Here is a 24,000-nt window from a genome sequence, read left to right on the forward strand (position 1 = left end):
AAGGGATTCAAAACACCAGCCTGGAAGATGAAGGTTTACACGAACCTGCAACCATGTTCTCCGAGATCCTGACGATGTATGATGGCTGGCTGAACTCAGGAGGATTATCGTTCTCATCCTGAGAGAGACACACACACACACAGATATGAAGAAGTTAGCGCAGCGTTACAGAATTACCGCACATACTTTGGGGACCCTGTCCATAACACACACACACACACACACACACACACACAAACACACACACACACACACACACACACACACACACACACACACACACACACACACACACACACACACACACACACACACACAAAAGCACATCTACCCTATAGTTCTGGCCTTGTCAGGCTTTCTGCCTATCCTGCTCTGTTGCTAAGTACCTCAGCAGCCAATAAGATGTCAGTATGGACGAGGGAACACTGATCAGCACAGGGAGTCACATCCTACCACATGTATATTCATCTGCTGTATGTATTTGTGTAGCGTATGTTTTCTTAAAGCATGATTATTCAGTATTTGCCCAATGTACCTGCTGGTTTCCATTTAATACAGGAAAAGCGTTTATACTGGTGACTAAAAGGAACGTAAGAAGAAACAGCATTTATTGTCAGCTAAACCCAAACCCTGTAAACCCTAAACCTGTAAACTCAAACCCTCTAAACCCTAACCCTCTAAACCCAAACCCTCTAAACCCAAACCCTGTAAACCCTAAACCTGTAAACTCAAACCCTCTAAACCCTAACCCTCTAAACCCAAACCCTCTAAACCCAAACCATGTAAACCCTAACCATGTAAACCCAAACCCTGTAAACCCTAAACCTGTAAACTCAAACCCTCTAAACCCTAACCATGTAAACCCAAACCCTCTAAACCCAAACCATGTAAACCCAAACCCTCTAAACCCTAACCATGTAAACCCAAACCCTGTAAACCCTAACCATGTAAACCCAAACCCTCTAACCCCAAACCCTTGAGTTTGGGTGTTTGTGAACTGCGGTTTTTGCCTATTGCACTTTACAAATAACCACATTCCTATTGAACATCCCATCCAGACATGTAAGAGGGGGGTTACAGTACTCACAAGCAGCTCTACAGTGATGGGCACGGTGCTGTTGAGGGCTGGATTCCCCCCGTCCCTGGCCATCAGGGTCAGGTAGATCATCCCACTAGAAACCTGCTCGTAGTCCAGAGGTCTGGTCACCATGATGACTGAGAACAGGAGAGCAGAGTGAACTCACATCACTCCGCACGTCACCACGGAGCGATCCATCACACATAAAGAGATCCGGCCGCTTCCAGGAGCCCGAGTGCTGCCCGTGGGCAGGCTCGGCTAAAAGCCTCCGGTAATAACAGGGGTCATGCAGTGGGACACAAGTGTGTCTGCCATTTGGCTGTATGTGAAATTGCCATTAAAGTGTGAAAGGCAGCTGCTTTAGCCTGAGGGCCACATACCAGCGTATCCTTCCACCATACCTGCGTATCCTTCCACCAGGCTGATGCTGAAATAACCCAGGAACTGGGAGGCGTAGATGATGGAGTAGGTCAGGATGTTATTAGGGGGAGAGTCCTCGTCGGTCGCCTGAGAGAGAGAGAGAGAGTGAGAGAGTGAGAGAGAGAGAGAGAGAGAGAGGCAGAGGGTATGGAGAAAGAGAGAGATAGAGAGAAGGAGAGAGAAAATGGGATAGAAACAGAGAAGAAGAACAGCTGTTGGCAAATCAATGGGTCTAAATCATAAGTAACTACTGTTTACAACTACTGATTACAACTACTGTTTACAACTACTGTTTACAACTACTGATTTACCACACAGCTCAGCTATGACAAAGTAAACACAGATGACCTGCCAATCATCACAAACCTTTATAACGATTTTAATGCAACAGGGTTCAGAGTTCAGATGCTGTGATGCAACATATTAAACAGCCCCAGTGTGACATAAACACTAACATGGATATAAACAGTGACACGGATAAAACACTGACACAGATAAAACACTAACAGATAAAAACACTAACAGATAAAACACTAATGGATAAAAACTGACACAGATAAAACACTAACACGGATAAACCACTAACAGATAAAACACTGACATGGATAAAACATTGACACGGACAAACCACTAACGGATAAAACACTGACAGAGACGCAGGATCAGGGATCAAGGATGACGATGATGATGATGATGATGTACTGATGTACTGAAATGGGTTCCATGCCACATTGGCAACGTGCCAATGAGAAAAGGCGACACTGAGCTTATGCAAATGACATGATGAGGAAGTGGCTATGCTAACTCCATGAACTCTGGACCAAGGAAGTGCATGCGTGTTAGACAGAGACAATGGCAGAAAGAGAGAGAGATAAAGAAAGAGAGAGAGAAAGAGAGAGATAAAGAGAGAGTCACAAATCAGTTAGAATGGGGACTCAGGGACCCTAGCTGTGTGTCAGTCACCTCAGCCTCAATGATACTGGGACGTAATACTGGGAGGTGCCTGAATCTTCCACACTGGGAAGACACCTGCTTCTCTGCACAACATGTGTCATGTCCTCACTCAGAGGGCTTTTAACGTCCATCCATAAGAGCATTTGGTGTATACTTTAAAGGGAAGTGGACATGCTTCTGTGAAACCTGTCATTCCCCAGAATGGTCCTCCATACTACTACAGGAAATGCTGAAATCAGTGCTGACAGGAAAACTGTCAGGTCAACACTTAAGGAACAGAAACCAGAACAAAAACAAGACCAAGCAAATACAAAAGAGACTTAAAGGGACCTAAAATAAAGGAGGAAAATATCAGCTCACACTGTTAACGGGAAAATCATTCCCATGGCTGTGACTAAACTGCATTCAGCACAATAACCCATTTGGCAAAGCAACTAGCAATTCAGCTCATATTAAAAAATGAAACTACTGTATTTACAATACACAATCAGATACAACCAATATGATTCTGGACTTCAAATGTGAAAAAAATGATAAAACATGCTAAAATTAATATTTTTTTTCTAATGTAAACTTAGCAAAATTCAATTAAACCCAAGCATTGGATGCTCCTGTATCTGGAGAAGGCCTAGGTTTATCCAGTAGTCCTGGGTTTATCCAGGAGTCCTGGGTTTATCCAGTAGTCCTGGGTTTATCCAGAAGACCTGGGTTTATCCAGAAGGCCTGGGATTATACAGAAGGCCTGGGTTTATCCAGGAGTCCTGGGTTTATCCAGAAGGCCTGGGTTTCTCCAGGAGGCCTGGGTTTATCCAGAAGGCCTGGGTTTATCCAGAAGGCTTGGGTTTATCCAGGAGTCCTGGGTTTATCCAGAAGACCTGGGTTTATCCAGGAGTCCTGGGTTTATCCAGAAGACCTGGGTTTATCCAGAAGGCCTGGGTTTATCCAGAAGACCTGGGTTTATCCAGAAAGCCTGCATTTATCCAGGAGTCCTGGGTTTATCCAGGAGGTGGGACTGCTCCTAGCAACTGATGAGGGGACTTCACACACACTGCACAGGTGCCTAACAAAACAGTTACATGTGTATTTATTGAACACAGACATACACTATATGTGTTTCTTTAGCAACGCATCCACAGTCTTTGTGATTTTTTTCTGATGTATTCCTTTTATTTAAATGGTTTGTGGTAAAAGCAAATTTGACTGAGGGAACAGAGGTTGTGTGATGGAGAATGAAATCAGATTCTTCCCTTAAAGAGTCAGGACTATCTTCTGCCCCAGGGGGAGAAACCTGGGTTTTGACCTCTACCCTGTCTCTACATCCCACCTCTCCCCACCTCCCTTCCTCTTCCTGGCCTCTCCTCTCCTCTCCTCTCACCTCATCTCCTCTCCTCCCCTCTTCTTCTCTCTTTAGCCATTTGTTGGACACACAGCTGACACTTCACATCCAGCTCACACACAACCATTATCTTAGCACTATATGAATACTGTAGCTTTAGGACTACAGTTATCTAACTGCACACACACACACACACACACACACGCACGCATGCACGCACGCACGCACGCACACGCACACACGCACACACACACACACGCAGACACACACAAGACCACACGCGCACACACACACACACACACACACACACACACACACACACACACACACACACACACACACACACACACTATATTGATTCCAAATTCCATAAAAACAATATGAACGGGACCAAGTAGTCTGAAGAAATGTAGTTCCTCCAGTGTAAAGTGCACACACAGCAGGACTTTACTGATGCCCAAGGTCACAATCAGCTGATATGTAAGCTCTAAACACTCAGTGACATGTATTTGATGGCTGCTATTTCAGTACTTCTGTACTAAATTACTCTTGTAATAATTCTTCAAAAGCACATGACATTTAAAATAAATATAAATAAAAAACTTCTGAAACAGATTTATAAACAATGCTGTGTCTTTGTGACACCTACAGTTGCAGTATTAGACTGCTTGGGTCTAGGTCTAGTCTAGATCTGGTCTAGGTCTAGTCTATATCTGGTCTAGGTCTGGTCTAGGTCTGGTCTAGGTGTAGCTCTGGTCTAGGTGTAGGTCTGGTATGGTCTGGTCTAGGTCTAGGTCTAGGTCTGGTCTGGTCTGGTCTGGTGTAGGTCTAGGTATTAAGATGAAAAACAGGCAGATGTTTTGATAGAGTAACGAGAGAGAGAGAAAGAGAGAAAGAATAAAGCTACTTAGCAACAGAGGAAATCACTGAACACTCCTTCCACCCAGCTGAGACAAACCTGATACCCATCACAGTGTGACTCTTTAAACCTGAGACACGTCAGTGTGACTGTGTGACTCTTTAAACCTGAGACACGTCAGTGTGACTGTGTGACTCTTTAAACCTGAGACACGTCAGTGTGACTGTGACTCTTTAAACCTGAGACACGTCAGTATGACTGTGAGACTCTTTAAACCTGAGACACGTCATTATGACTGTGTGACTCTTTAAACCTGAGACACGTTACAGTGTGACTCTGAGACTCTTTAAACCTGAGACACGTCATTATGACTGTGTGACTCTTTAAACCTGAGACACGTTACAGTGTGACTCTGAGACTCTTTAAACCTGAGACATGTCACAGTGTGACTCTGAGACTCTAACCCTGAGACACTAGGGGTTAAGCCTGAGACCCAGGAGTTCTCATTTTGATCCATAAATACATCATGCTTGTTGCTCCTTTAATATGAAGTTCTGGGTGTCTAACACCCTATCTATACATTCTTACATTTTCATTTACTCCACAAAGAAGTCTGATAATATACAGCTATGATGATCAGGTGAACAGGTGGAGTATATACAGTTAGTGCTGGTGAAGCTGTGTATGACACTCATGGAGGTGACTCTTTTCAGGACAGACTCACCCTCACGCTGGTCATGGAGGTGACTCTTTTCAGGACAGAATCACCCTCACGCTGGTCATGGAGGTGACTCTTTTCAGGACAGAATCACCCTCACGCTGGTCATGGAGGTGACTCTTTTCAGGACAGACTCACCCTCACGCTGGTCATGGAGGTGACTCTTTTCAGGACAGACTCACCCTCACGCGGGCCACCTGCTGTGGGGACTGCTGGTTCTCCATCAGGGAGCCCATGTAGCTGTCCTTCTGGAAGACGGGGGGATTGTCGTTCACGTCCACCACGTTGACGCGCAGACGGCCGGTGGTCTCTTCACCACCGCCGTCACGAGCCAGCACCGTCAGTGTGTAGCGCCGCACCAGCTCAAAGTCCAGCCGGTCTCGGAGAGTCACCCAGCCTGTCTCAGCGTCCAATGAAAACCTGGGGGTGGAGTAATGTAGCAATCATAGAAAATCAGGTAGAGGGTGGAGCTACCAGGGTGGTGTGGAGTTAATGACAGTGGAAGCAAGGATAAACTCACTGGTCTGGATCATCACTGAAGTAGTAACGTACTACACCAAATGTGCCAAAGTCATTATCTACAGCCTGAGAGAGAGAGAGAGAGAGAGAGAGAGAGAGAATGAAGAGAGGGAACAAAATCTTAAATACACTGTGTATACTGTGAATGTGTGCGTGTGTGAAGCACTGAGAGTTAGTGTACTGGTGATTTTAGTCTTTGTTCAGTAAGAGTCAGTGAGTCAGAACCACCAAATGGACACACTACACATGGCAGAAAGTCTTTAGTTCTGCACGATTAACAATAGCGCACACACACACACACACACACACACACACACACACACACACACACACACACACACACACACACACACACACACACACACATTATCCAGGGTGTGCAGGGCTCTAACCAGATGGCTGCCCTGTCCTCTACCCCACAACAGATGCACACACACGCAATGAATCTAGGTGTGTGTGTGATCATGTGTGTATGCATCTTCAGTAGTGCATAGTGTGGGAGGTAAACTTTCATGCTTTGATTTTGAAGGTATACTTATAAAAATAAATATATAAAGGTGTGGGACAACAGTCTCTCTACAGACAACACTCTCAAAATAGAAGATGAAACATTTCCGTTCTCTCTCCCTCCTCCTCACTTACACACACACACACACACACACAAACACACACACACACACACACACACACACACACACACTCACACACACTCACACACACACACACACACACACACACACACACACACACACACAAACACACACACACACACACACACACACACACACACACACACACACACACAGTGTAGAACATTTGTTAGTGTGCTCTACCAGATATGTAAATATGCTACAGTGGGAATGTGGGTTTGTTTGTATGGTGGTGCCTCTGCTTTTAAACCCTGTGGAGGGTCACAGAACCACAGGGCAGTTTTGCAAGAGGTGGAGTGATGGAGGCTGGGATGATGGAGGCTGGAGGCTGGGGTGGTGGAGGTAATGAGGTGGAGGTGATAGGGTGATGTCACAGGGGTGTGAAGTGATAGGCCAGAGGAAGCTAACCCTTACCCTACACACACACAACAACAGACAACAACATACACATGCATACACACAGACACACACACAACCACACACACACACACACAACCACACAGACACACAAACTCACACACAACCACACACACACATACACACACACAACCACACACACTCACCCCCCACACACACTTACGCACAACCACACACACAACCACACAGACACACACATATACTCACACACAACCACACACACAGACACACATACACACACACACACACACATACACTCACCCCCACACATACAACCACACACACAGACACACACACTCACCCCCCCCACACACAACCACACACAGACACACACACTCACCCCCCCACACACAACCACCCACACAGACACACACAAACTCACACGAACACACACACACTCAAACATACACTCATGCACGCACGCACACAGATGGATCGTGGTAGGGTGTTGCCGTGGTAATGGAGTTTCAGTTGAGCAAATGTGCATTTGGCTTCCAGGGTCACAGGGTGTGTGTGCAGTTATTCAGATGCTTATCTGTGTGTGTGTGTGTGTGTGTGTGTGTGTGTGTGAGTAGCCAGCAATACCAGTGATGTTTATACAACTGTGCTATAAGCTAACTGGACTCTCATGACCCTGAATATGTTCACTACAGTCTGATCACTACAGTCTGATGGTCAGGTTATGAGAGATGGGTCACAACAGTCTGAGTGAGGGAGAACGGCTCTGGTCTCTCTCTCTCTCTCTCTCTCTCTCTCTCTCTCTTTCTCTCTCTCGTTCTGGTGGGACCTCTGTGAGTGGCAGATGCTAAACAGTGTTTGTGCTCAGACAAAAGAAGGAGGTGACCAACAGGAAGACGTGAAACCTCTGAGACTGCCAACCTGACAAGCTCATCAGTGGACATCAGTGGAATGTTCCGGAGGAGAAGCACTCGGACAAAAACCTAGAGGCTATCACTCTATAAGCACAGCACTTACAGAGAAACCCCACGTCACACACACATCTGTCAGTTACTGCCTGCAGTTCTACAAATTGTGCAGAACTGGGAGCTTGTGCTGTCTTTGGTTTGGAGGGAAACGCGTTTCCAGTCCACTGACCTGATGAGTCGCTTCTGAGGTGAATCAAAGCCAGTCAGTGAGCGTTGTGTGTCTAGATAAGCAAGACAAGGCTAGACCAGCGTGCTCTACACACGTCAACGGAGGCGGGAAGGGAAATATGTCAAATACGGCTGAAGGAAAAAGGGCAGGCGTTGTACACACTTTGTGTTTGATGATTACTGCCAGTGTGCAGTAAACATCATCAGCACGGTTTGTGTTTGTCAGGCTGTTTATAGACGACTGAGTTGTTCCACTCTACAGTTATGCTACGTTCTGCAAGATGTAACTAGCGCAGTCTTAATTACAGCCAACTTCATTAGTGCTTCCTTAATTTGCGCTGTCTTAATTAGCAATGGCTTAATTAGCTCTTTCCATTTCTGCTTTCTCATCTGTGCCTTCGGTTACACATGCAGTACTGAGTGTGCAGGTGCGTACTGTGTTATAGAGCTGAGTGTTCAGGTGTGTGCTGTGTTATAGAGCTGAGTGTTCAGGTGCGTACTGTGTTATAGAGCTGAGTGTTCAGGTGAGTGCTGTGTTATAGAGCTGAGTGTTCAGGTGTGTGCTGTGTTATAGAGCTGAGTGTTCAGGTGCGTACTGTGTTATAGAGCTGAGTGTTCAGGTGTGTTCTGTGTTATAGAGCTGAGTGTTCAGGTGCGTACTGTGTTATAGAGCTGAGTGTTCAGGTGTGTTCTGTGTTATAGAGCTGAGTGTTCAGGTGTGTGCTGTGTTATAGAGCTGAGTGTTCAGGTGCGTACTGTGTTATAGAGCTGAGTGTTCAGGTGCGTGCTGTGTTATAGAGCTGAGTGTTCAGGTGCGTACTGTGTTATAGAGCTGAGTGTTCAGGTGCATACTGTGTTATAGAGCTGAGTGTTCAGGTGTGTGCTGTGTTATAGAGCTGAGTGTTCAGGTGCGTACTGTGTTATAGAGCTGAGTGTTCAGGTGCGTACTGTGTTATAGAGCTGAGTGTCCAGGTGTGTACTGTGTTATAGAGCTGAGTGTTCAGGTGCGTATTGTGTTATAGAGCTGAGTGTTCAGGTGCGTATTGTGTTATAGAGGTGAGTGTTCAGGTGTGTGCTGTGTTATAGAGCTGAGTGTTCAGGTGTGTGCTGTGTTATAGAGGTGAGTGTTCAGGTGCGTACTGTGTTATAGAGCTGAGTGTTCAGGTGTGTGCTGTGTTATAGAGCTGAGTGTTCAGGTGCGTGCTGTGTTATAGAGCTGAGTGTTCAGGTGTGTGCTGTGTTATAGAGCTGAGTGTTCAGGTGCGTACTGTGTTATAGAGCTGAGTGTTCAGGTGCGTACTGTGTTATTGAGCTGAATGTTCAGGTGCGTACTGTGTTATAGAGCTGAGTGTTCAGGTGCGTACTTTGTTATGGACCTGAGTGTTCAAGTGCGTACTGTGTTATAGGGCTGAGTGTTCAGGTGCGTACTTTGTTATGGACCTGAGTGTTCAGGTGCGTACTGTGTTATAGAGCTACGTGTTCAGGTGCATACTGTGTTATAGAGGTGAGCGTTCAGGTGCGTACTGTGTTATAGAGCTACGTGTTCAGGTGCATACTGTGTTATAGAGGTGAGCGTTCAGGTGCGTACTGTGTTATGGAGCTACGTGTTCAGGTGCATACTGTGTTATAGAGCTGAGTGTTCAGGTGTGTACTGGACACACTTCACTGTTTAAACAGCCTTAAGGCTTCAGCTGGAAACATCCACAACAGATCAGTTTGAGAAGCACTCCAGCCAAAGCACTCCAGCCAGTTCTCTATCACACACACACACACACACACACACACACACACACACACACACACACACACACACACACACACACACACACACACACACACACACACACACACACACACACACACACACACACACACACACACTGCCCTGAGTACAGGTTTGACATGAGTGTTACGGTTACCCTTTCTGCTTAAACTGCATTTTCCTTTGAATTAGAAGTCTGGCTATAAGCCACATGCGCGTACGTGTGTGGTTAGAGAGGAAAGACCTTCTCCATACGACACAACCGTGACGTCTCTGCAGAATCAGCAGAATTCAGTGGGAACCTCTTCAGCTCAGCCAGCCCGGAGGTGGTGGCTACTTAAAGTGTCTTATACACACAGATTTTAATAAATCCACTCCCCTATATCATTTATTATGAAATATAATATTTGCAAAGTGATTTGTTTATAGAATGTTTGTGAAACCCCTATAGAGTATGTGATCCCCTTATAGAGGACCAGTATGTGATCCCCCTATAGAGGACCAGTATGTGATCCCCCTATAGAGGACCAGTATGTGATCCCCTTATAGAGGACCAGTGTGTGATCCCCTTATAGAAGACCAGTATGTGATCCCCCTATAGAGGACCAGTATGTGATCCCCTTATAGAGGACCAGTATGTGATCCCCCTATAGAGGACCAGTATGTGATCCCCCTGTAAAGGACCAGTATGTGATCCCACTATAGAGGACCAGTATGTGATCCCCCTATAGATGACCAGTATGTGATCCCCTTATAGAGGACCAGTGTGTGATCCCCCTATAGAGGACCAGTATGTGATCCCCCTATAGAGGACCAGTATGTGATCCCCCTATAGAGGACCAGTGTGTGATCCCCTTATAGAGGACCAGTGTGTGATCCCCCTATAGAGGACCAGTATGTGATCCCCCTATAGAGGACCAGTATGTGATCCCCCTATAGATGACCAGTGTGTGATCCCCTTATAGAGGACCTGTGTGTGATCCCCCTATAGAGGACCAGTATGTGATCCCCTTATAGAGGACCAGTATGTGATCCCCTTATAGAGGACCAGTATGTGATCCCCTTATAGAGGACCAGTGTGTGATCCCCTTATAGAAGACCAGTATGTGATCCCCCTATAGAGGACCAGTATGTGATCCCCCTATAGAGGACCAGTATGTGATCCCCTTATAGAGGACCAGTATGTGATCCCCCTATAGAGGACCAGTATGTGATCCCCCTGTAAAGGACCAGTATGTGATCCCACTATAGAGGACCAGTATGTGATCCCCCTATAGATGACCAGTATGTGATCCCCTTATAGAGGACCAGTGTGTGATCCCCCTATAGAGGACCAGTATGTGATCCCCCTATAGAGGACCAGTATGTGATCCCCCTATAGAGGACCAGTATGTGATCCCCCTATAGAGGACCAGTGTGTGATCCCCTTATAGAGGACCAGTGTGTGATCCCCCTATAGAGGACCAGTATGTGATCCCCCTATAGAGGACCAGTATGTGATCCCCCTATAGATGACCAGTGTGTGATCCCCTTATAGAGGACCTGTGTGTGATCCCCCTATAGAGGACCAGTATGTGATCCCCTTATAGAGGACCAGTATGTGATCCCCTTATAGAGGACCAGTATGTGATCCCCCTATAGAGGACCAGTATGTGATCCCCCTATAGAGGACCAGTATGTGATCCCCTTATAGAGGACCAGTGTGTGATCTCCCTATAGAGGACCAGTATGTGATCCCCCTATAGAGGACCAGTATGTGATCCCCCTATAGAGGACCAGTATGTGATCCCCTTATAGAGGACCTGTGTGTGATCCCCCTATAGAGGACCAGTGTGTGATCCCCCTATAGAGGACCAGTATGTGATCCCCTTATAGAGGACCAGTATGTGATCCCCTTATAGAGGACCAGTATGTGATCCCCCTATAGAGGACCAGTATGTGATCCCCCTATAGAGGACCAGTGTGTGATCCCCTTATAGAGGACCAGTGTGTGATCCCACTATAGAGGACCAGTATGTGATCCCCCTATAGAGGACCAGTATGTTATCCCTCTATAGAGGACCAGTGTGTGATCCCACTATAGAGGACCAGTATGTTATCCCCATTCTACAATGGCAGTTCTGACTGATGTGTGATCATCATGTTTCTGGTTATTTAACCACTTATTGTTTGGTCTGTAAATCTGAATCATTCATATGATTACAGTTCAAGGACAGTTGTGGGTGAAAATAATAACAGTGTGCTTAGCACATGGTCAATCTCCTCCTTCTAAAAAGGGATGTGTGTGTGTGTGTGTGTGTGTGTGTGTGTGTGTCCGTGTGTCCAGATGTGAACTGACATGCTGCTCAAATTGCTTTCTGTTGCTTCTTCAAAGCAGAGGGAAGAGTCTGAGGAAACCAATTACCTACTGTCAGACCAAGCGTCAAATACACACCACCATAAACACCTCACCCACACCCCCCCACACCTGCACACCACCCACCCACACCCCCACACCTGCACACCCACCCACACACATCACCCACACCACCCACCCACATCCACACACACCCACCCACAATCTCCCAGGCATGGAGACAGCTGGAGAGGCAACGCCAGTCAGCACTCCACCCTAACATAAATACTTCTAGAAATAACTGCAGCCATATAGCAGGCACAGATACACTCACACACACACACACACACACATTCACACACACTCACGCGCGCGCACACACACACACACACACACACACACACACACAGACACATAGACACACACACTCACACACACACACACACAGACACATGCACTCACACACACACACCAACACTAACACTAACACACACACACACACACACACACACACTCACACAGACACACACATACTCACTCACGCACACTAACACCAACACACACACACTCACACTCACACACACATGCACATACACACACTCAGGCACACACACACTCATGCACACACTCACACAGATACACACACTCACGCACAAATAAATCCAGACATCAGTGGATGGGTGGACAGTGTGTTAGCTGTGTTGTTGTTAGCCATCATTCCCCCTGCACTCACGTCTAGCTCAGTGAGTGGAGCCTCCACCCTCACACGTGAAGAAAGACAGCTGTCATTTCTCACTCTACAATTATTCTGTTTGTCACAAAAAATGGCTGATTTACTCTACAAACTTTGGCTCAGAACTGGTCACCTTTCCAACTATGACAAGAGAAGCAAACTGTGAGAAGACATTTATACATTTAAAGGTTTGTGGCTAAAACTAAAAGTCTAGTTAAACATGCAAAGATCATCACCAGAGCAGACTGTTACGATGGGATTCTGAGGTCTAAAGTACAGCAACCAGAGGTTGGTAATGAACATATAACATACACTACATACAACACGCTACATACAACAGGCTACATATAAAACAATTCATACAACAGACTACATACAACACAATACATACAACAGACTACATACAAAACAATACATGCAGCACCCTACATATAATAGACTACATACAACATGCTACATACAACATGCTACATACAACACACTACGAACAACACACTGTCAGACACAACACAGGCTATATAGAACAGGAACTGAGCAGATTTGGGATTAAAACATGGGGAGATAACCAAACATAGAACCAGTGGATTCAATCAATTCTGGGTGATATGGATCACCTATGAGTCACTGAATTGAAGGGCTTAGCTTGATGGCTCTCCACATGAGTGCCTGGGGTTTCCAGGCTAGTGGAGTTTGGATAGACATTGTGATACAGCAGCGTGCAAGACCCAAACAGCAGATACCAGAGGGCTAACGCTAAGATACCAGATACCAGAGGGTTAATGTGATACCAGAAGCTTAACACTAAGTCTGGTAGCTCACGTCTTCTTCAGCGTTGAGGTCCTCACCTTCAGTGCTCGCTGTCATGTGGGCTTGAGTAATGTTTCCTACGGCAGACGGTGGAGTCTCTAGACACGCCTCACTCACTTTCACTGCAGCCACTAGGATCAGCATCTGGACTTTAGAGTAACGGCTCACACAGGAAGCTGCTACAGAAACAAACCTGCACTGTCTATTACTGCCTCATAAGAATTTACATAAATGAGTTTTTTTCTTTTTTACAAATTCTACCAAAACCCCCCTCTAATTTTCGTATTACTTCTGTTCAGATTGAATGTTGAATATTCTTAATGTTGCATCTGCATTTTTTAAACGATAATGAATTATTCCATTTGACTCTGGCTATATTTGCCTTTGTGAAAAACTTGGGCCATTTCAGCATTTCAAGTGGTGTAAGATTCATGATTTCTCTTACAAACCCCCCTCCCGAGGTCTTAGTGCAGTTCATTTGTGGTTCACTCATGTTGTGTGAGAGCTCTGAAATCTTGTGAAGGAAATGATTAATGACAGATTGATTCCCTGTGCATCGTAATCTGCACGTAAGCTTCTTAATTGTGTCCCGCGTGTCTCGTTTGCCTTACGTGGACAACCACGAGACCTTCTGCCTGCTGTGGTGGGGAACACAGCCAGCTAGCTTGTTGGTTCACTACGTACGTGAGTAACGTTACCACTAATGAGGAAGACATCACGGAGTAACATATCTTACTGTACCAATCTAAAATTACCTCATTAATTAGCTTGTTTGTGGTGGAAGGTTCCATTCCCGGTTCTGTCACTAAAGTGTCGCTAAAAGGTGCATAAACTATTTTACAACAAAGTAAATGAGCAATAATATGTGAACCTACACCAACAGTGAGCCAGTTTTCTTATTTCATTATTCCACATTTAATGTGATGGTAGTTATGTCTGCCATGTACTCTCACGTGCTGAGAGTCCCACACTCATGACAGGGTGAGGGGCTCACAAAGGAATAATAATGTCCTCTAACTGCTTTAGGAAGATGGGGAAGACCACTCTGATCTTCTACTTAACCATGTCTCCCCTCAACACACACACACACACACACACACACTCTCTCTGTCTCTCACACACAGTCTCTCTGTCTCTGCCTCTCTTGCATGATGGTGACAGCACAACCTGATTCTTATAATCAGGGTTATATGCAATAAAACATAACAGGTTTGTTTGTTTGTCTCGCCGTGTACATTTAAGTTTATTTTCAGGAGCCTAACAGGCTTCTTCTTCTTGTCAATGTTGCTGTTGATGTTGTTGTTGATGTTGTTGTTGTTGTGAACAGCTGGCTCACTCTGTAGAGCCCATAGACTCCTGAACTGGGCTAATGCATGAACCTCCGTTCAAACCTTAAGATGCCTGTCAACTTGTGTAGTAGACAAAGAAGACAGAGAGTAGAGATGACAGGGACGAGACGTGGCAGGTTTATTAGGGCTCTGGACCACAACTGGTGCAACATTTGGAGTCTGTGGAGGTTCCCACAGAAAATACTGTGCTAAGTTGATGAGAAACCAAACCAGCTGCCATTTTTAATGGCAAGACAGAGAGACAAACAGACCAAGAGACTGAGAGACCAAGAGACAGAGAGACAGAGACAGAGAGACCGTGGTTTTAATTCAGAGTGAAACACGTTGAGGGGGGGAAGAGACATGTGTTGCCTCCTCGTGTTTACTGACTAAACCCATTACTGCAATTAGATAAAGACACACACTAGCAAACATAAACATACTCGCACGTAAATAAACAAACATGTGCAGCTTACACACGTACATACGCACACACACGTACGCACACACGCTTCCTGTCCTTTGGACTGCATGCAGAATTAGATAAAAACGTGAATATAAAGTACATCCATGCGAATGCACTCACGTGGGAACACGTGAGCAAGAAGAGTGCCTAACTGTGAAAGAGTGATAAGAAAACGAGTCAAAGTGACTGGTAGAAAAAGAGAAATTATAAACACGGAGGATTAGAGGAGTAAACACAGACAGACTGAACATGGAGGGAGATTAATGAGATGAGAATGTGAAGTAAACTCTGCAACTCGAGACATAATGACTCACTGGGGTAGTTATGAGACAGAGGGGGCAGTAGGAGGGCAGAGTGGAGGGAGAGATGGGGTAGTTATGAGACGGGGCAGTAGGAGGGCAGAGTGGAGGGAGAGATGGGGTAGTTATGAGACGGGGCAGTAGGAGGGCAGAGTGGAGGGAGAGATGGGGTAGTTATGAGACAGAGGGGGCAGTAGGAGGGCAGAGTGGAGGGAGAGATGGGGTAGTTATGAGACGGGGCAGTAGGAGGGCAGAGTGGAGGGAGAGATGGGGTAGTTATGAGACAGAGGGGGCAGTAGGAGGGCAGAGTGGAGGGAGGGATGGGGTAGTTATGAGACGGGGCAGTAGGAGGGCAGAGTGGAGGGAGAGATGGGGTAGTTATGAGACAGACGGGGCAGTAGGAGGGCAGAGTGGAGGGAGAGATGGGGTAGTTATGAGACAGAGGGGGCAGTAGGAGGGCAGAGTGGAGGGAGAGATGGGGTAGTTATGAGACGGGGCAGTAGGAGGGCAGAGTGGAGGGAGAGATGGGGTAGTTATGAGACAGACGGGGCAGTAGGAGGGCAGAGTGGAGGGAGAGATGGGGTAGTTATGAGACAGAGGGGGCAGTAGGAGGGCAGAGTGGAGGGAGAGATGGGGTAGTTATGAGACTGATGGGGCAGTAGGAGGGCAGAGTGGAGGGAGAGATGGGGTAGTTATGAGACGGGGCAGTAGGAGGGCAGAGTGGAGGGAGAGATGGGGTAGTTATGAGACAGAGGGGGCAGTAGGAGGGCAGAGTGGAGGGAGAGATGGGGTAGTTATGAGACAGAGGGGGCAGTAGGAGGGCAGAGTGGAGGGAGAGATGGGGTAGTTATGAGACAGAGGGGGCAGTAGGAGGGCAGAGTGGAGGGAGAGATGGGGTAGTTATGAGACAGAGGGGGCAGTAGGAGGGCAGAGTGGAGGGAGAGATGGGGTAGTTATGAGACAGAGGGGGCAGTAGGAGTGCAGAGTGGAGGGAGAGACGGGGTAGTTATGAGACGGGGCAGTAGGAGTGCAGAGTGGAGGGAGAGATGGGGTAGTTATGAGACTGATGGGGCAGTAGGAGGGCAGAGTGGAGGGAGAGATGGGGTAGTTATGAGACTGATGGGGCAGTAGGTGGACCAGCCTTTGTTTCTTTTTCCTTATTATTAAAAACAGAAAAGACACGACAGGAGAGAGAAGTGTTCACATTAAACAAAAAATATCTAATAGCTCATTTCAGTGAAATGACCCAGTATGAAAAATATACCAAATACCAAATATACCTGGTGCAGTGATGGGGGGGTTGGCTGATGAGTGTAAACTGTTTACATTGGCTGGAGACAGTCTGATCAGAGAAATGAATAAAACAATGTTTATGTCTGAATACTGCCAGTCTGTGATCAAGGCAACTAGACATGAAGAACATTATATGTTTGTGTGTGTGTGTGTGTGTGTGTGTGTGTGTGTGTGTGTGTGTGTGTGAGAGAGAGAGAGAGAAAGGTGTCAAAGGTGAATTTTCACAGTAAATACTCAGGTAGAAGTATAGATACTAAGGTTTAAAAATACTTCTGTAGAAGTAAAAGTATGAAAAACCTAAGCTTTTTACTCAAGTAAAAGTGTTAAAGTACTGGTTTCAAAACTACTTAAAGGATAAAAGTAACAATAATGTAAGCAAAAAAAATGTCATTAAGGACAAAAGCTTCAGCGGTGACACAGGGCCTATAGTACACTACATAGTACATTACTATAGTACACTACAGGGCCTAGAGTACACTACATAGCTCACTACAGGGCCTATACTACACTGCATAGTACATTACTATAGTGCACTATATAGTACATTACTATAGTACACTACAGGGCCTAGAGTACACTACATAGTACACTACAGGGCCTATAGTACACTGCATAGCACATTACTATAGTACACTACAGGGCATAGAATACACTACATAGTACATTACTATAGTACACTTTATAGTACATCACTATAGTACACTACAGGGCCTAGAGTACACTACATAGCACACTACTGTAGTACACTACAGGGCCTATAGTACACTACATAGCACACTACTATAGTACACTACAGGGCCTATAGTACACTAAACCTTCCTAAAAACATTTTTCTAAAAACCATAATAACTATAATGTTATTTGAAAATGTTAATGTTGAAAAACTAGAGATGCTCTAAGCTGCCTGTTTCAGTACAGTACAGACCAAAAGTTTGGACACACCTTCTCATTCGGAGTTTTCTGTATTTTCATGACTATGAACATTGTAGATTCACACTGAAGGCATCAAAAAGGCATGTGGAATTATATACTTAACAAAAAAGTCTGAAACAACTGAAAATATGTCTTCTCGGTTCTTCAAAGTAGCCACCTTTTGCCTTGATTACTGCTTCACAGGTGTGCCCTGTCAGGTATAATAAGTGGGATTTCTTGCCTTATAAATGGGGTTGGGACCATCAGTTGTGTTGTGCAGAAGTCAGGTAGATACACAGCTGACAGTCCTACTGAATAGACTGTTAGAATTTGAAAAAAGAAAAAAGCAGCTAAGTAAAGAAAAACGAGTGGCCATCATTACTTTAAGAAATGAAGGTCAGTCAGTCCGAAAAATTGGGAAAACTTTGAAAATGTCCCCAAGTGCAGGCGCAAAAACCATCAAGCTCTACAAAGAAACTGGCTCACATGAGGACCGCCCCAGGAACAGGAGACCAAGAGTCACCTCTGCTGCGGATAAGTTCATCCGAGTCACCGGCCTCAGAAATCGCAGGTTAACAGCAGCTCTGATTAGAGACCAGGTGAATGCCACACAGAGTTCTGGCAGCAGACACATCTCTAGAACAACTGTGTGCAGCAGGCCTTCATGGTAAAATAGCTGCTAGGAAACCACTGCTAAGGACAGGCACCAAGCAGAACAGACTTGTTTGGGCTAATGAACACAAGGAATAGACATTGGACCAGTGGAAATCTGTGCTGGGGTCTGATGAGTCCAAATTTGAGATCTTTGGTTTCAACCACCGTGTCCAAGAGTGTGCGAAGCAGTAATCAAGGCAAAAGGTGGCTAGTTTGAAGAATAAAAATCTGTACTTAAGTTACACAAGTATTTTTACATAATTACTCGACACCTCTTTTGTGTGTGAGCATGCATGCGTGTATGTGTGTACACACATATAAGATGTTTCCCTAGTCTATTTTTTGTCATGACCCTCCCCTCTCCTCTTCTCTCCTCCCCTCTCCTCTGACCATATCTCTTCTTCTGCTCATAGACTAGATAACACTATTATTATGTATCACATGATGGGGCCCCGTCTGCTCTCATGAAACATAAATTGTTGGTCCAGTGTTTAGTGTTTGATCAGGGACTTTTATGGCTGCCGTGAGTTTGTGGCTACCTGCTCTGTTACCTACACTCATGCAAAACTTTGTTTCAGTGTGTTATTGGCACCCAACAGTGTTGAAATGTCAAAATATCTCAGCCATCTAGTCACTATGGGGTCAGAGTTTTCCCCACATTCAGGTGGTGTTGACGCTAGACAGAGTGTCACAGTTCAGGTGAGTTTGTTCCTCCATCTGTGGGTGCAGAAGCACAGATGTATTGGAGGAGGATGCAGTGCAAAGATACGAGGCCATCGCTGCCAAGTTTGATGAGCGTTTCGTGCCTAAGTGCTACGTTAATCTTCTTAGCATGTTCATGTGGTGTTTATCTATGCTTGAAGACAAACCCTGAGAAACCTGAAACCCTGAAATCAGTAGTCAGCACCATGGTTGAATACTTTGGCATTGGACCAGATGATGGACTCAGACAAACAGGGTTTCATACACGCCTTCCTTAGCAAACCTAAGGAACCAATCCCATCATGTGGGGCGGAGGTTTCCACATCATTATCATACTGCTGCAGTCAAACGAGCATTCTCAGAAAAGAGGCCAGATGTACTAGCTTTCAGTTTTATGCTAGAAAAACGTGTGCAGTTTTGTTTTTTTTTTTAAAGAATCAGACGTCCAGGCAAATGTCCTAAATCCTAACACTAACCCTAAAACCCTAACTCTAACTTCCTAAACACTAACCCTAACTCTAATACTAACCCTATCACCCTAACACCCTAAATTCTAACCCTAACACCTTAACACTAACACTCTACCCCTAAACTCTAATCCTAACACTAACACCCTAACCTTCACCTTAACCCTAAATCCAGTCAAGCGTCCAGGGAAAACCCAAGTTTGCAGTACCCAACTTGCAGCAGACTGTTGAAAATTTTATTCCAAAAAAGATTTTGGCACAGAGCATACATTGCCACTATCCCCCTGTAGTGTGACAGTGTTGTTAATGTCCACCCCTGCCCTGGGGTATCTTCTCCACACTGATCAGGTCCAAGGTGATCTCACACTAGTTACTAACTTTAGTTACTTTAGTTTAATAAGGTGGTCAAACCAAATCTCTCTAGCAATGTCAGAGCAATGTCACCAAACCTCTAAATCAACCCTACCAATATCCCTGAGCTCTGCCAAACCCTCACCAACCCTCACAAATCTTCACTAACCCTCACAAACCTTCACCAACCATTGTTAACCCTCATCAACCATCATAAACCCTCATAAACCCTCACAAACATTATACCAACACTCACAAATCTTCACCAACCCTCAGAAACCATCCTAAACCCTCACAAACCCTTACCAACCATCGTAAACCCTCACCAAACATTGTAAACCTTCACCAAATATCGTACTCACAAATCCTCACCAGTCTTCGCCAGCCCTCAAAAACCCTCACCAACCCTCACAAACTGTTACGGTTAGACTGGGCAGGCATGACGCAAATGCAGGAGGTAATTTATTAAAGAAACAAGACAAACAACTGAAATGATTGGGGTAAAACCAAGTAAAGGGGAACACACACGATTAGGGAGTTCACAAGCGAAAACACGATAACCATGACAAAATCATAAGTTCACAACAACTCACGCAATAGGCAGCAACAGATATCAAATACAGTGATCATGGAACATGGGGAGCAAGGGCGACAGAGAGAGAGAGAGAGAGAGAGAGAGAGAGAGACAGAGAGAGAGAGAGAGAGAGAGAGAGAGAGAGACAGAGAGAGAGAGAGACAGACAGAGAGAGAGAGAGAGAGAGAGAGAGAGAGAGAGAGAGAGAGAGAGAGAGAGAGAGAGAGAGAGAGAGAAATCAAGGGAGGAACAGGCAGGTTACAGGACCAACTTACAGACAATGACCGACAAGGAATAAATCCACTGAAACGCCAAGACTAAACAAGACACAGGTGAGAGCAATAATCAAGTGGCAGGGAAACACAGTACAGGGGCGTGACAGTCGACGGAGAAAGCATGGAAACAGGGCGGGACTAGGGAAAGGAAAACACTGCTCATGGACAGAGATGACAGCTAGTATTGGAAGGGCGGAGCTAGACATGACGCAAACCCTCACAAACCCTCACTAACATTCACAAACCCTCACAAACCCTCAAAAACCCTCACAAACCCTCACCAACCCTGACCAACCCTGACCAACCCTCACAAATCCTCACAAACCCTCACCAACCCTCACACTCACAAACCCTCACCAAACCTCACAAATCATCGCAAACTCTCACAAACCATCACCAACCCACACAAAACCTCACCAACCCTCACAAATCCTCACAAACCCTCACAAACCCTCACCAACCCTCACAAATCCTCACAAACCCTCACCAACCCTCACAAACTCTCACAAACCCTCACCAAACCTCACAAATCATCACAAACTCTCACAAACCATCACCAACCCTCACAAACCCTCACCAACCCTCACAAATCCTCACAAACCCTCACCAACCCTCACCAACCCTCACAAACCATCACCAACCCTCACAAACCATCACCAACAATCACCAACCCTCGCAAACTCTCACAAACCCTCACAAACCCTTGCAAAGCCTCGCAAACTCTCACAAACCCTCACAAACCCTCACCAACCCTCACAAACCATCACAAACCCTCACCAACCCTCACAAACCATCACAAACACTCACAAACCCTCACAAACCCTCGCAAACTCTCACAACCCTCACCAACCCTCACCAACGTCCTTGCTGACGAATCCAGTGCAGAGAGACTGCAGGTCTTATGGGGAAGACACCAGCATAAGGAATGCAGCGTTACTGCCAGACTTATGTCATCAGACATCATCTGATTACTGAAGTGCCTATAAACATCTTAATCAGATTACTGACTAAATCTGCTTTCTAGCTGTTATCGGGTTATTGAGTGCATGTCAGCGCACTCATTGATGGAGCTGCCAAAACTCGTGTCTGTGCAGCCAGTCCTGCCAGACAGATGACAGTGCCCTCTAGAGTCAGAGAGATTAAACTACCAATTTGTGACAGGGACACTTTGCAGCAGCTTTGTGGGTAGAATAGAGTATAGGTAGAGTATTTCATAGGTTATTATGACAGGATCACATGACAGTTTCACATGATGCTGTGTATTTGCGAGATGAGAACACAGAGTTGGTCTTTGATGATGGGCTAGAGTGGGGACTCATCATTAAACAACTCAGTGAAGTAAATCCTGAAATGAATTCTGACAGTGTGGACTGTGTGGTTGTGTTCATTAAACGGCTTCATTACTTATGGAATCAAAAGGGGTTCTGAACTTTTAGGTCAATAACATGCACAGGTACTCACTCACACACACTCACACACATTCCCACACATACACACACACACACACACACACACACACACACACACACACACACACACACACACACACACACACACACATACACACACACACACACACACACACACACACACACACACACACACACACATCCCCACACACACATTCACACACTGAAGGATTTTAGTGTGCAGTTCACACAGCTAAGATAACCACTGCACAAACACACACAGAAACAAAAACCTATTAGCAATGTAATAGGTAAAGCAAAACGAGAAAGTGAAAATACAACTGAAGGTAATAAATAAGAAATTGATGAATGCAAACAAACAGAGCCCTAGAGAGAAAACGAAAAGACCAGAACAATTTAGGAGAGATGAGAGATCCAGGGTCCCTCCATCCCGAGAGAGTGAGGACACACACACACACACACACACACACACACACACATATATACACACGCACACACACACACACACACACACATATATATACACACGCACACACACATACACACACACACGCACATATATACACACACACACGGACACACACACACACGCACGCACACACACACGGGAGAAATGAGAGATCCAGGGTCCCTCCATCCCGAGAGAGTGAGGACACATACACACACACACACACACAGGCATACACACAAACACGGACACACGCACAGACACACACACACAAGGGGAGAAATGAGAGATCCAGGGTCCTACTATCCCAAGAGAGAGTGAGAAAGATGCACACATACACAAAAACACACACATAGACACACACACACACACACACACACACACACACACACACACACACACAGTAAATCTCTATAAATATTTATAGTGAGTAGGATTGCCGAGGGGCATCCGCTCAGCGGTTACGGCAGGAGCATCGTCACTCCTGGGTAAACAGCACTGATGTCCAGTGCAGAACCGTACCCTCTACCCGGCAACACGCAGGGTACAGACCTGTCAGAGAGGAGCTCAAGAGACAGACCTCACAGAGGGGAACCCAGGATGTAGACCTCACAGAGGAGAACTCAAGAGATAGACCTCACAGAGGGGAACTCAAGATATAGACCTCACAGAGGGGAACCCAGGATATATACCTCACATAGGAGAACTCAAGATACAGACCTCACAGAGGGGAACCCAAGATATAGACCTCACAGAGGAGAACCCAGGATATATACCTCACAGAGGAGAACCCAGGATATAGATCTCACAGAGGAGAACTCAAGATACAGACCTCACAAATGGGAACTCAAGATACAGACCTCACAGGGGAACCCAGGATATAGACCTCACAGAGAGGAGCTCAAGATATAGACCTCATAGAGGGGAACCCAGGATATAGACCTCATAGAGGGGATCTCAAGATACAGACCTCACAGAGGGGAACCCAAGATATAGACCTCAAAATGGCCTCACATGGGAAGTACCCACCAAATAACCTTCAGGGTTGTGTTGGCTGTCTGATTAGAAGTGCAGGAATGCTGATCACTGGATAATGGGTTTTCTTCAACTGTTCTTGGA

At 45.7% G+C, this 24,000-nt stretch overlaps 1 protein-coding gene across 1 annotated transcript in view; it reads right to left on the bottom strand.

Annotated features, from left to right (window-relative positions):
• Positions 1-45: 45 nt before the first annotated feature.
• Positions 46-24,000, bottom strand: part of LOC143504522 (cadherin-23-like) — a gene marked incomplete at its 3' end in the record, with an annotated part of 119,040 nt that continues 95,085 nt past the window's right edge. The window contains exons 9-13 of the mRNA XM_076995926.1: positions 5,886-5,950; positions 5,548-5,785; positions 1,480-1,585; positions 1,088-1,215; positions 46-118 (exon numbers count right to left, since the gene is read on the bottom strand). Coding sequence (XP_076852041.1) covers positions 46-118; positions 1,088-1,215; positions 1,480-1,585; positions 5,548-5,785; positions 5,886-5,950 — 610 coding nt within the window. The remainder of the gene's footprint in view (positions 119-1,087; positions 1,216-1,479; positions 1,586-5,547; positions 5,786-5,885; positions 5,951-24,000) is intronic.

Source organism: Brachyhypopomus gauderio, unplaced genomic scaffold, assembly GCF_052324685.1.
Source record: "Brachyhypopomus gauderio isolate BG-103 unplaced genomic scaffold, BGAUD_0.2 sc281, whole genome shotgun sequence".
In the NCBI taxonomy this organism is placed as follows: Eukaryota; Metazoa; Chordata; class Actinopteri; order Gymnotiformes; family Hypopomidae; genus Brachyhypopomus; species Brachyhypopomus gauderio.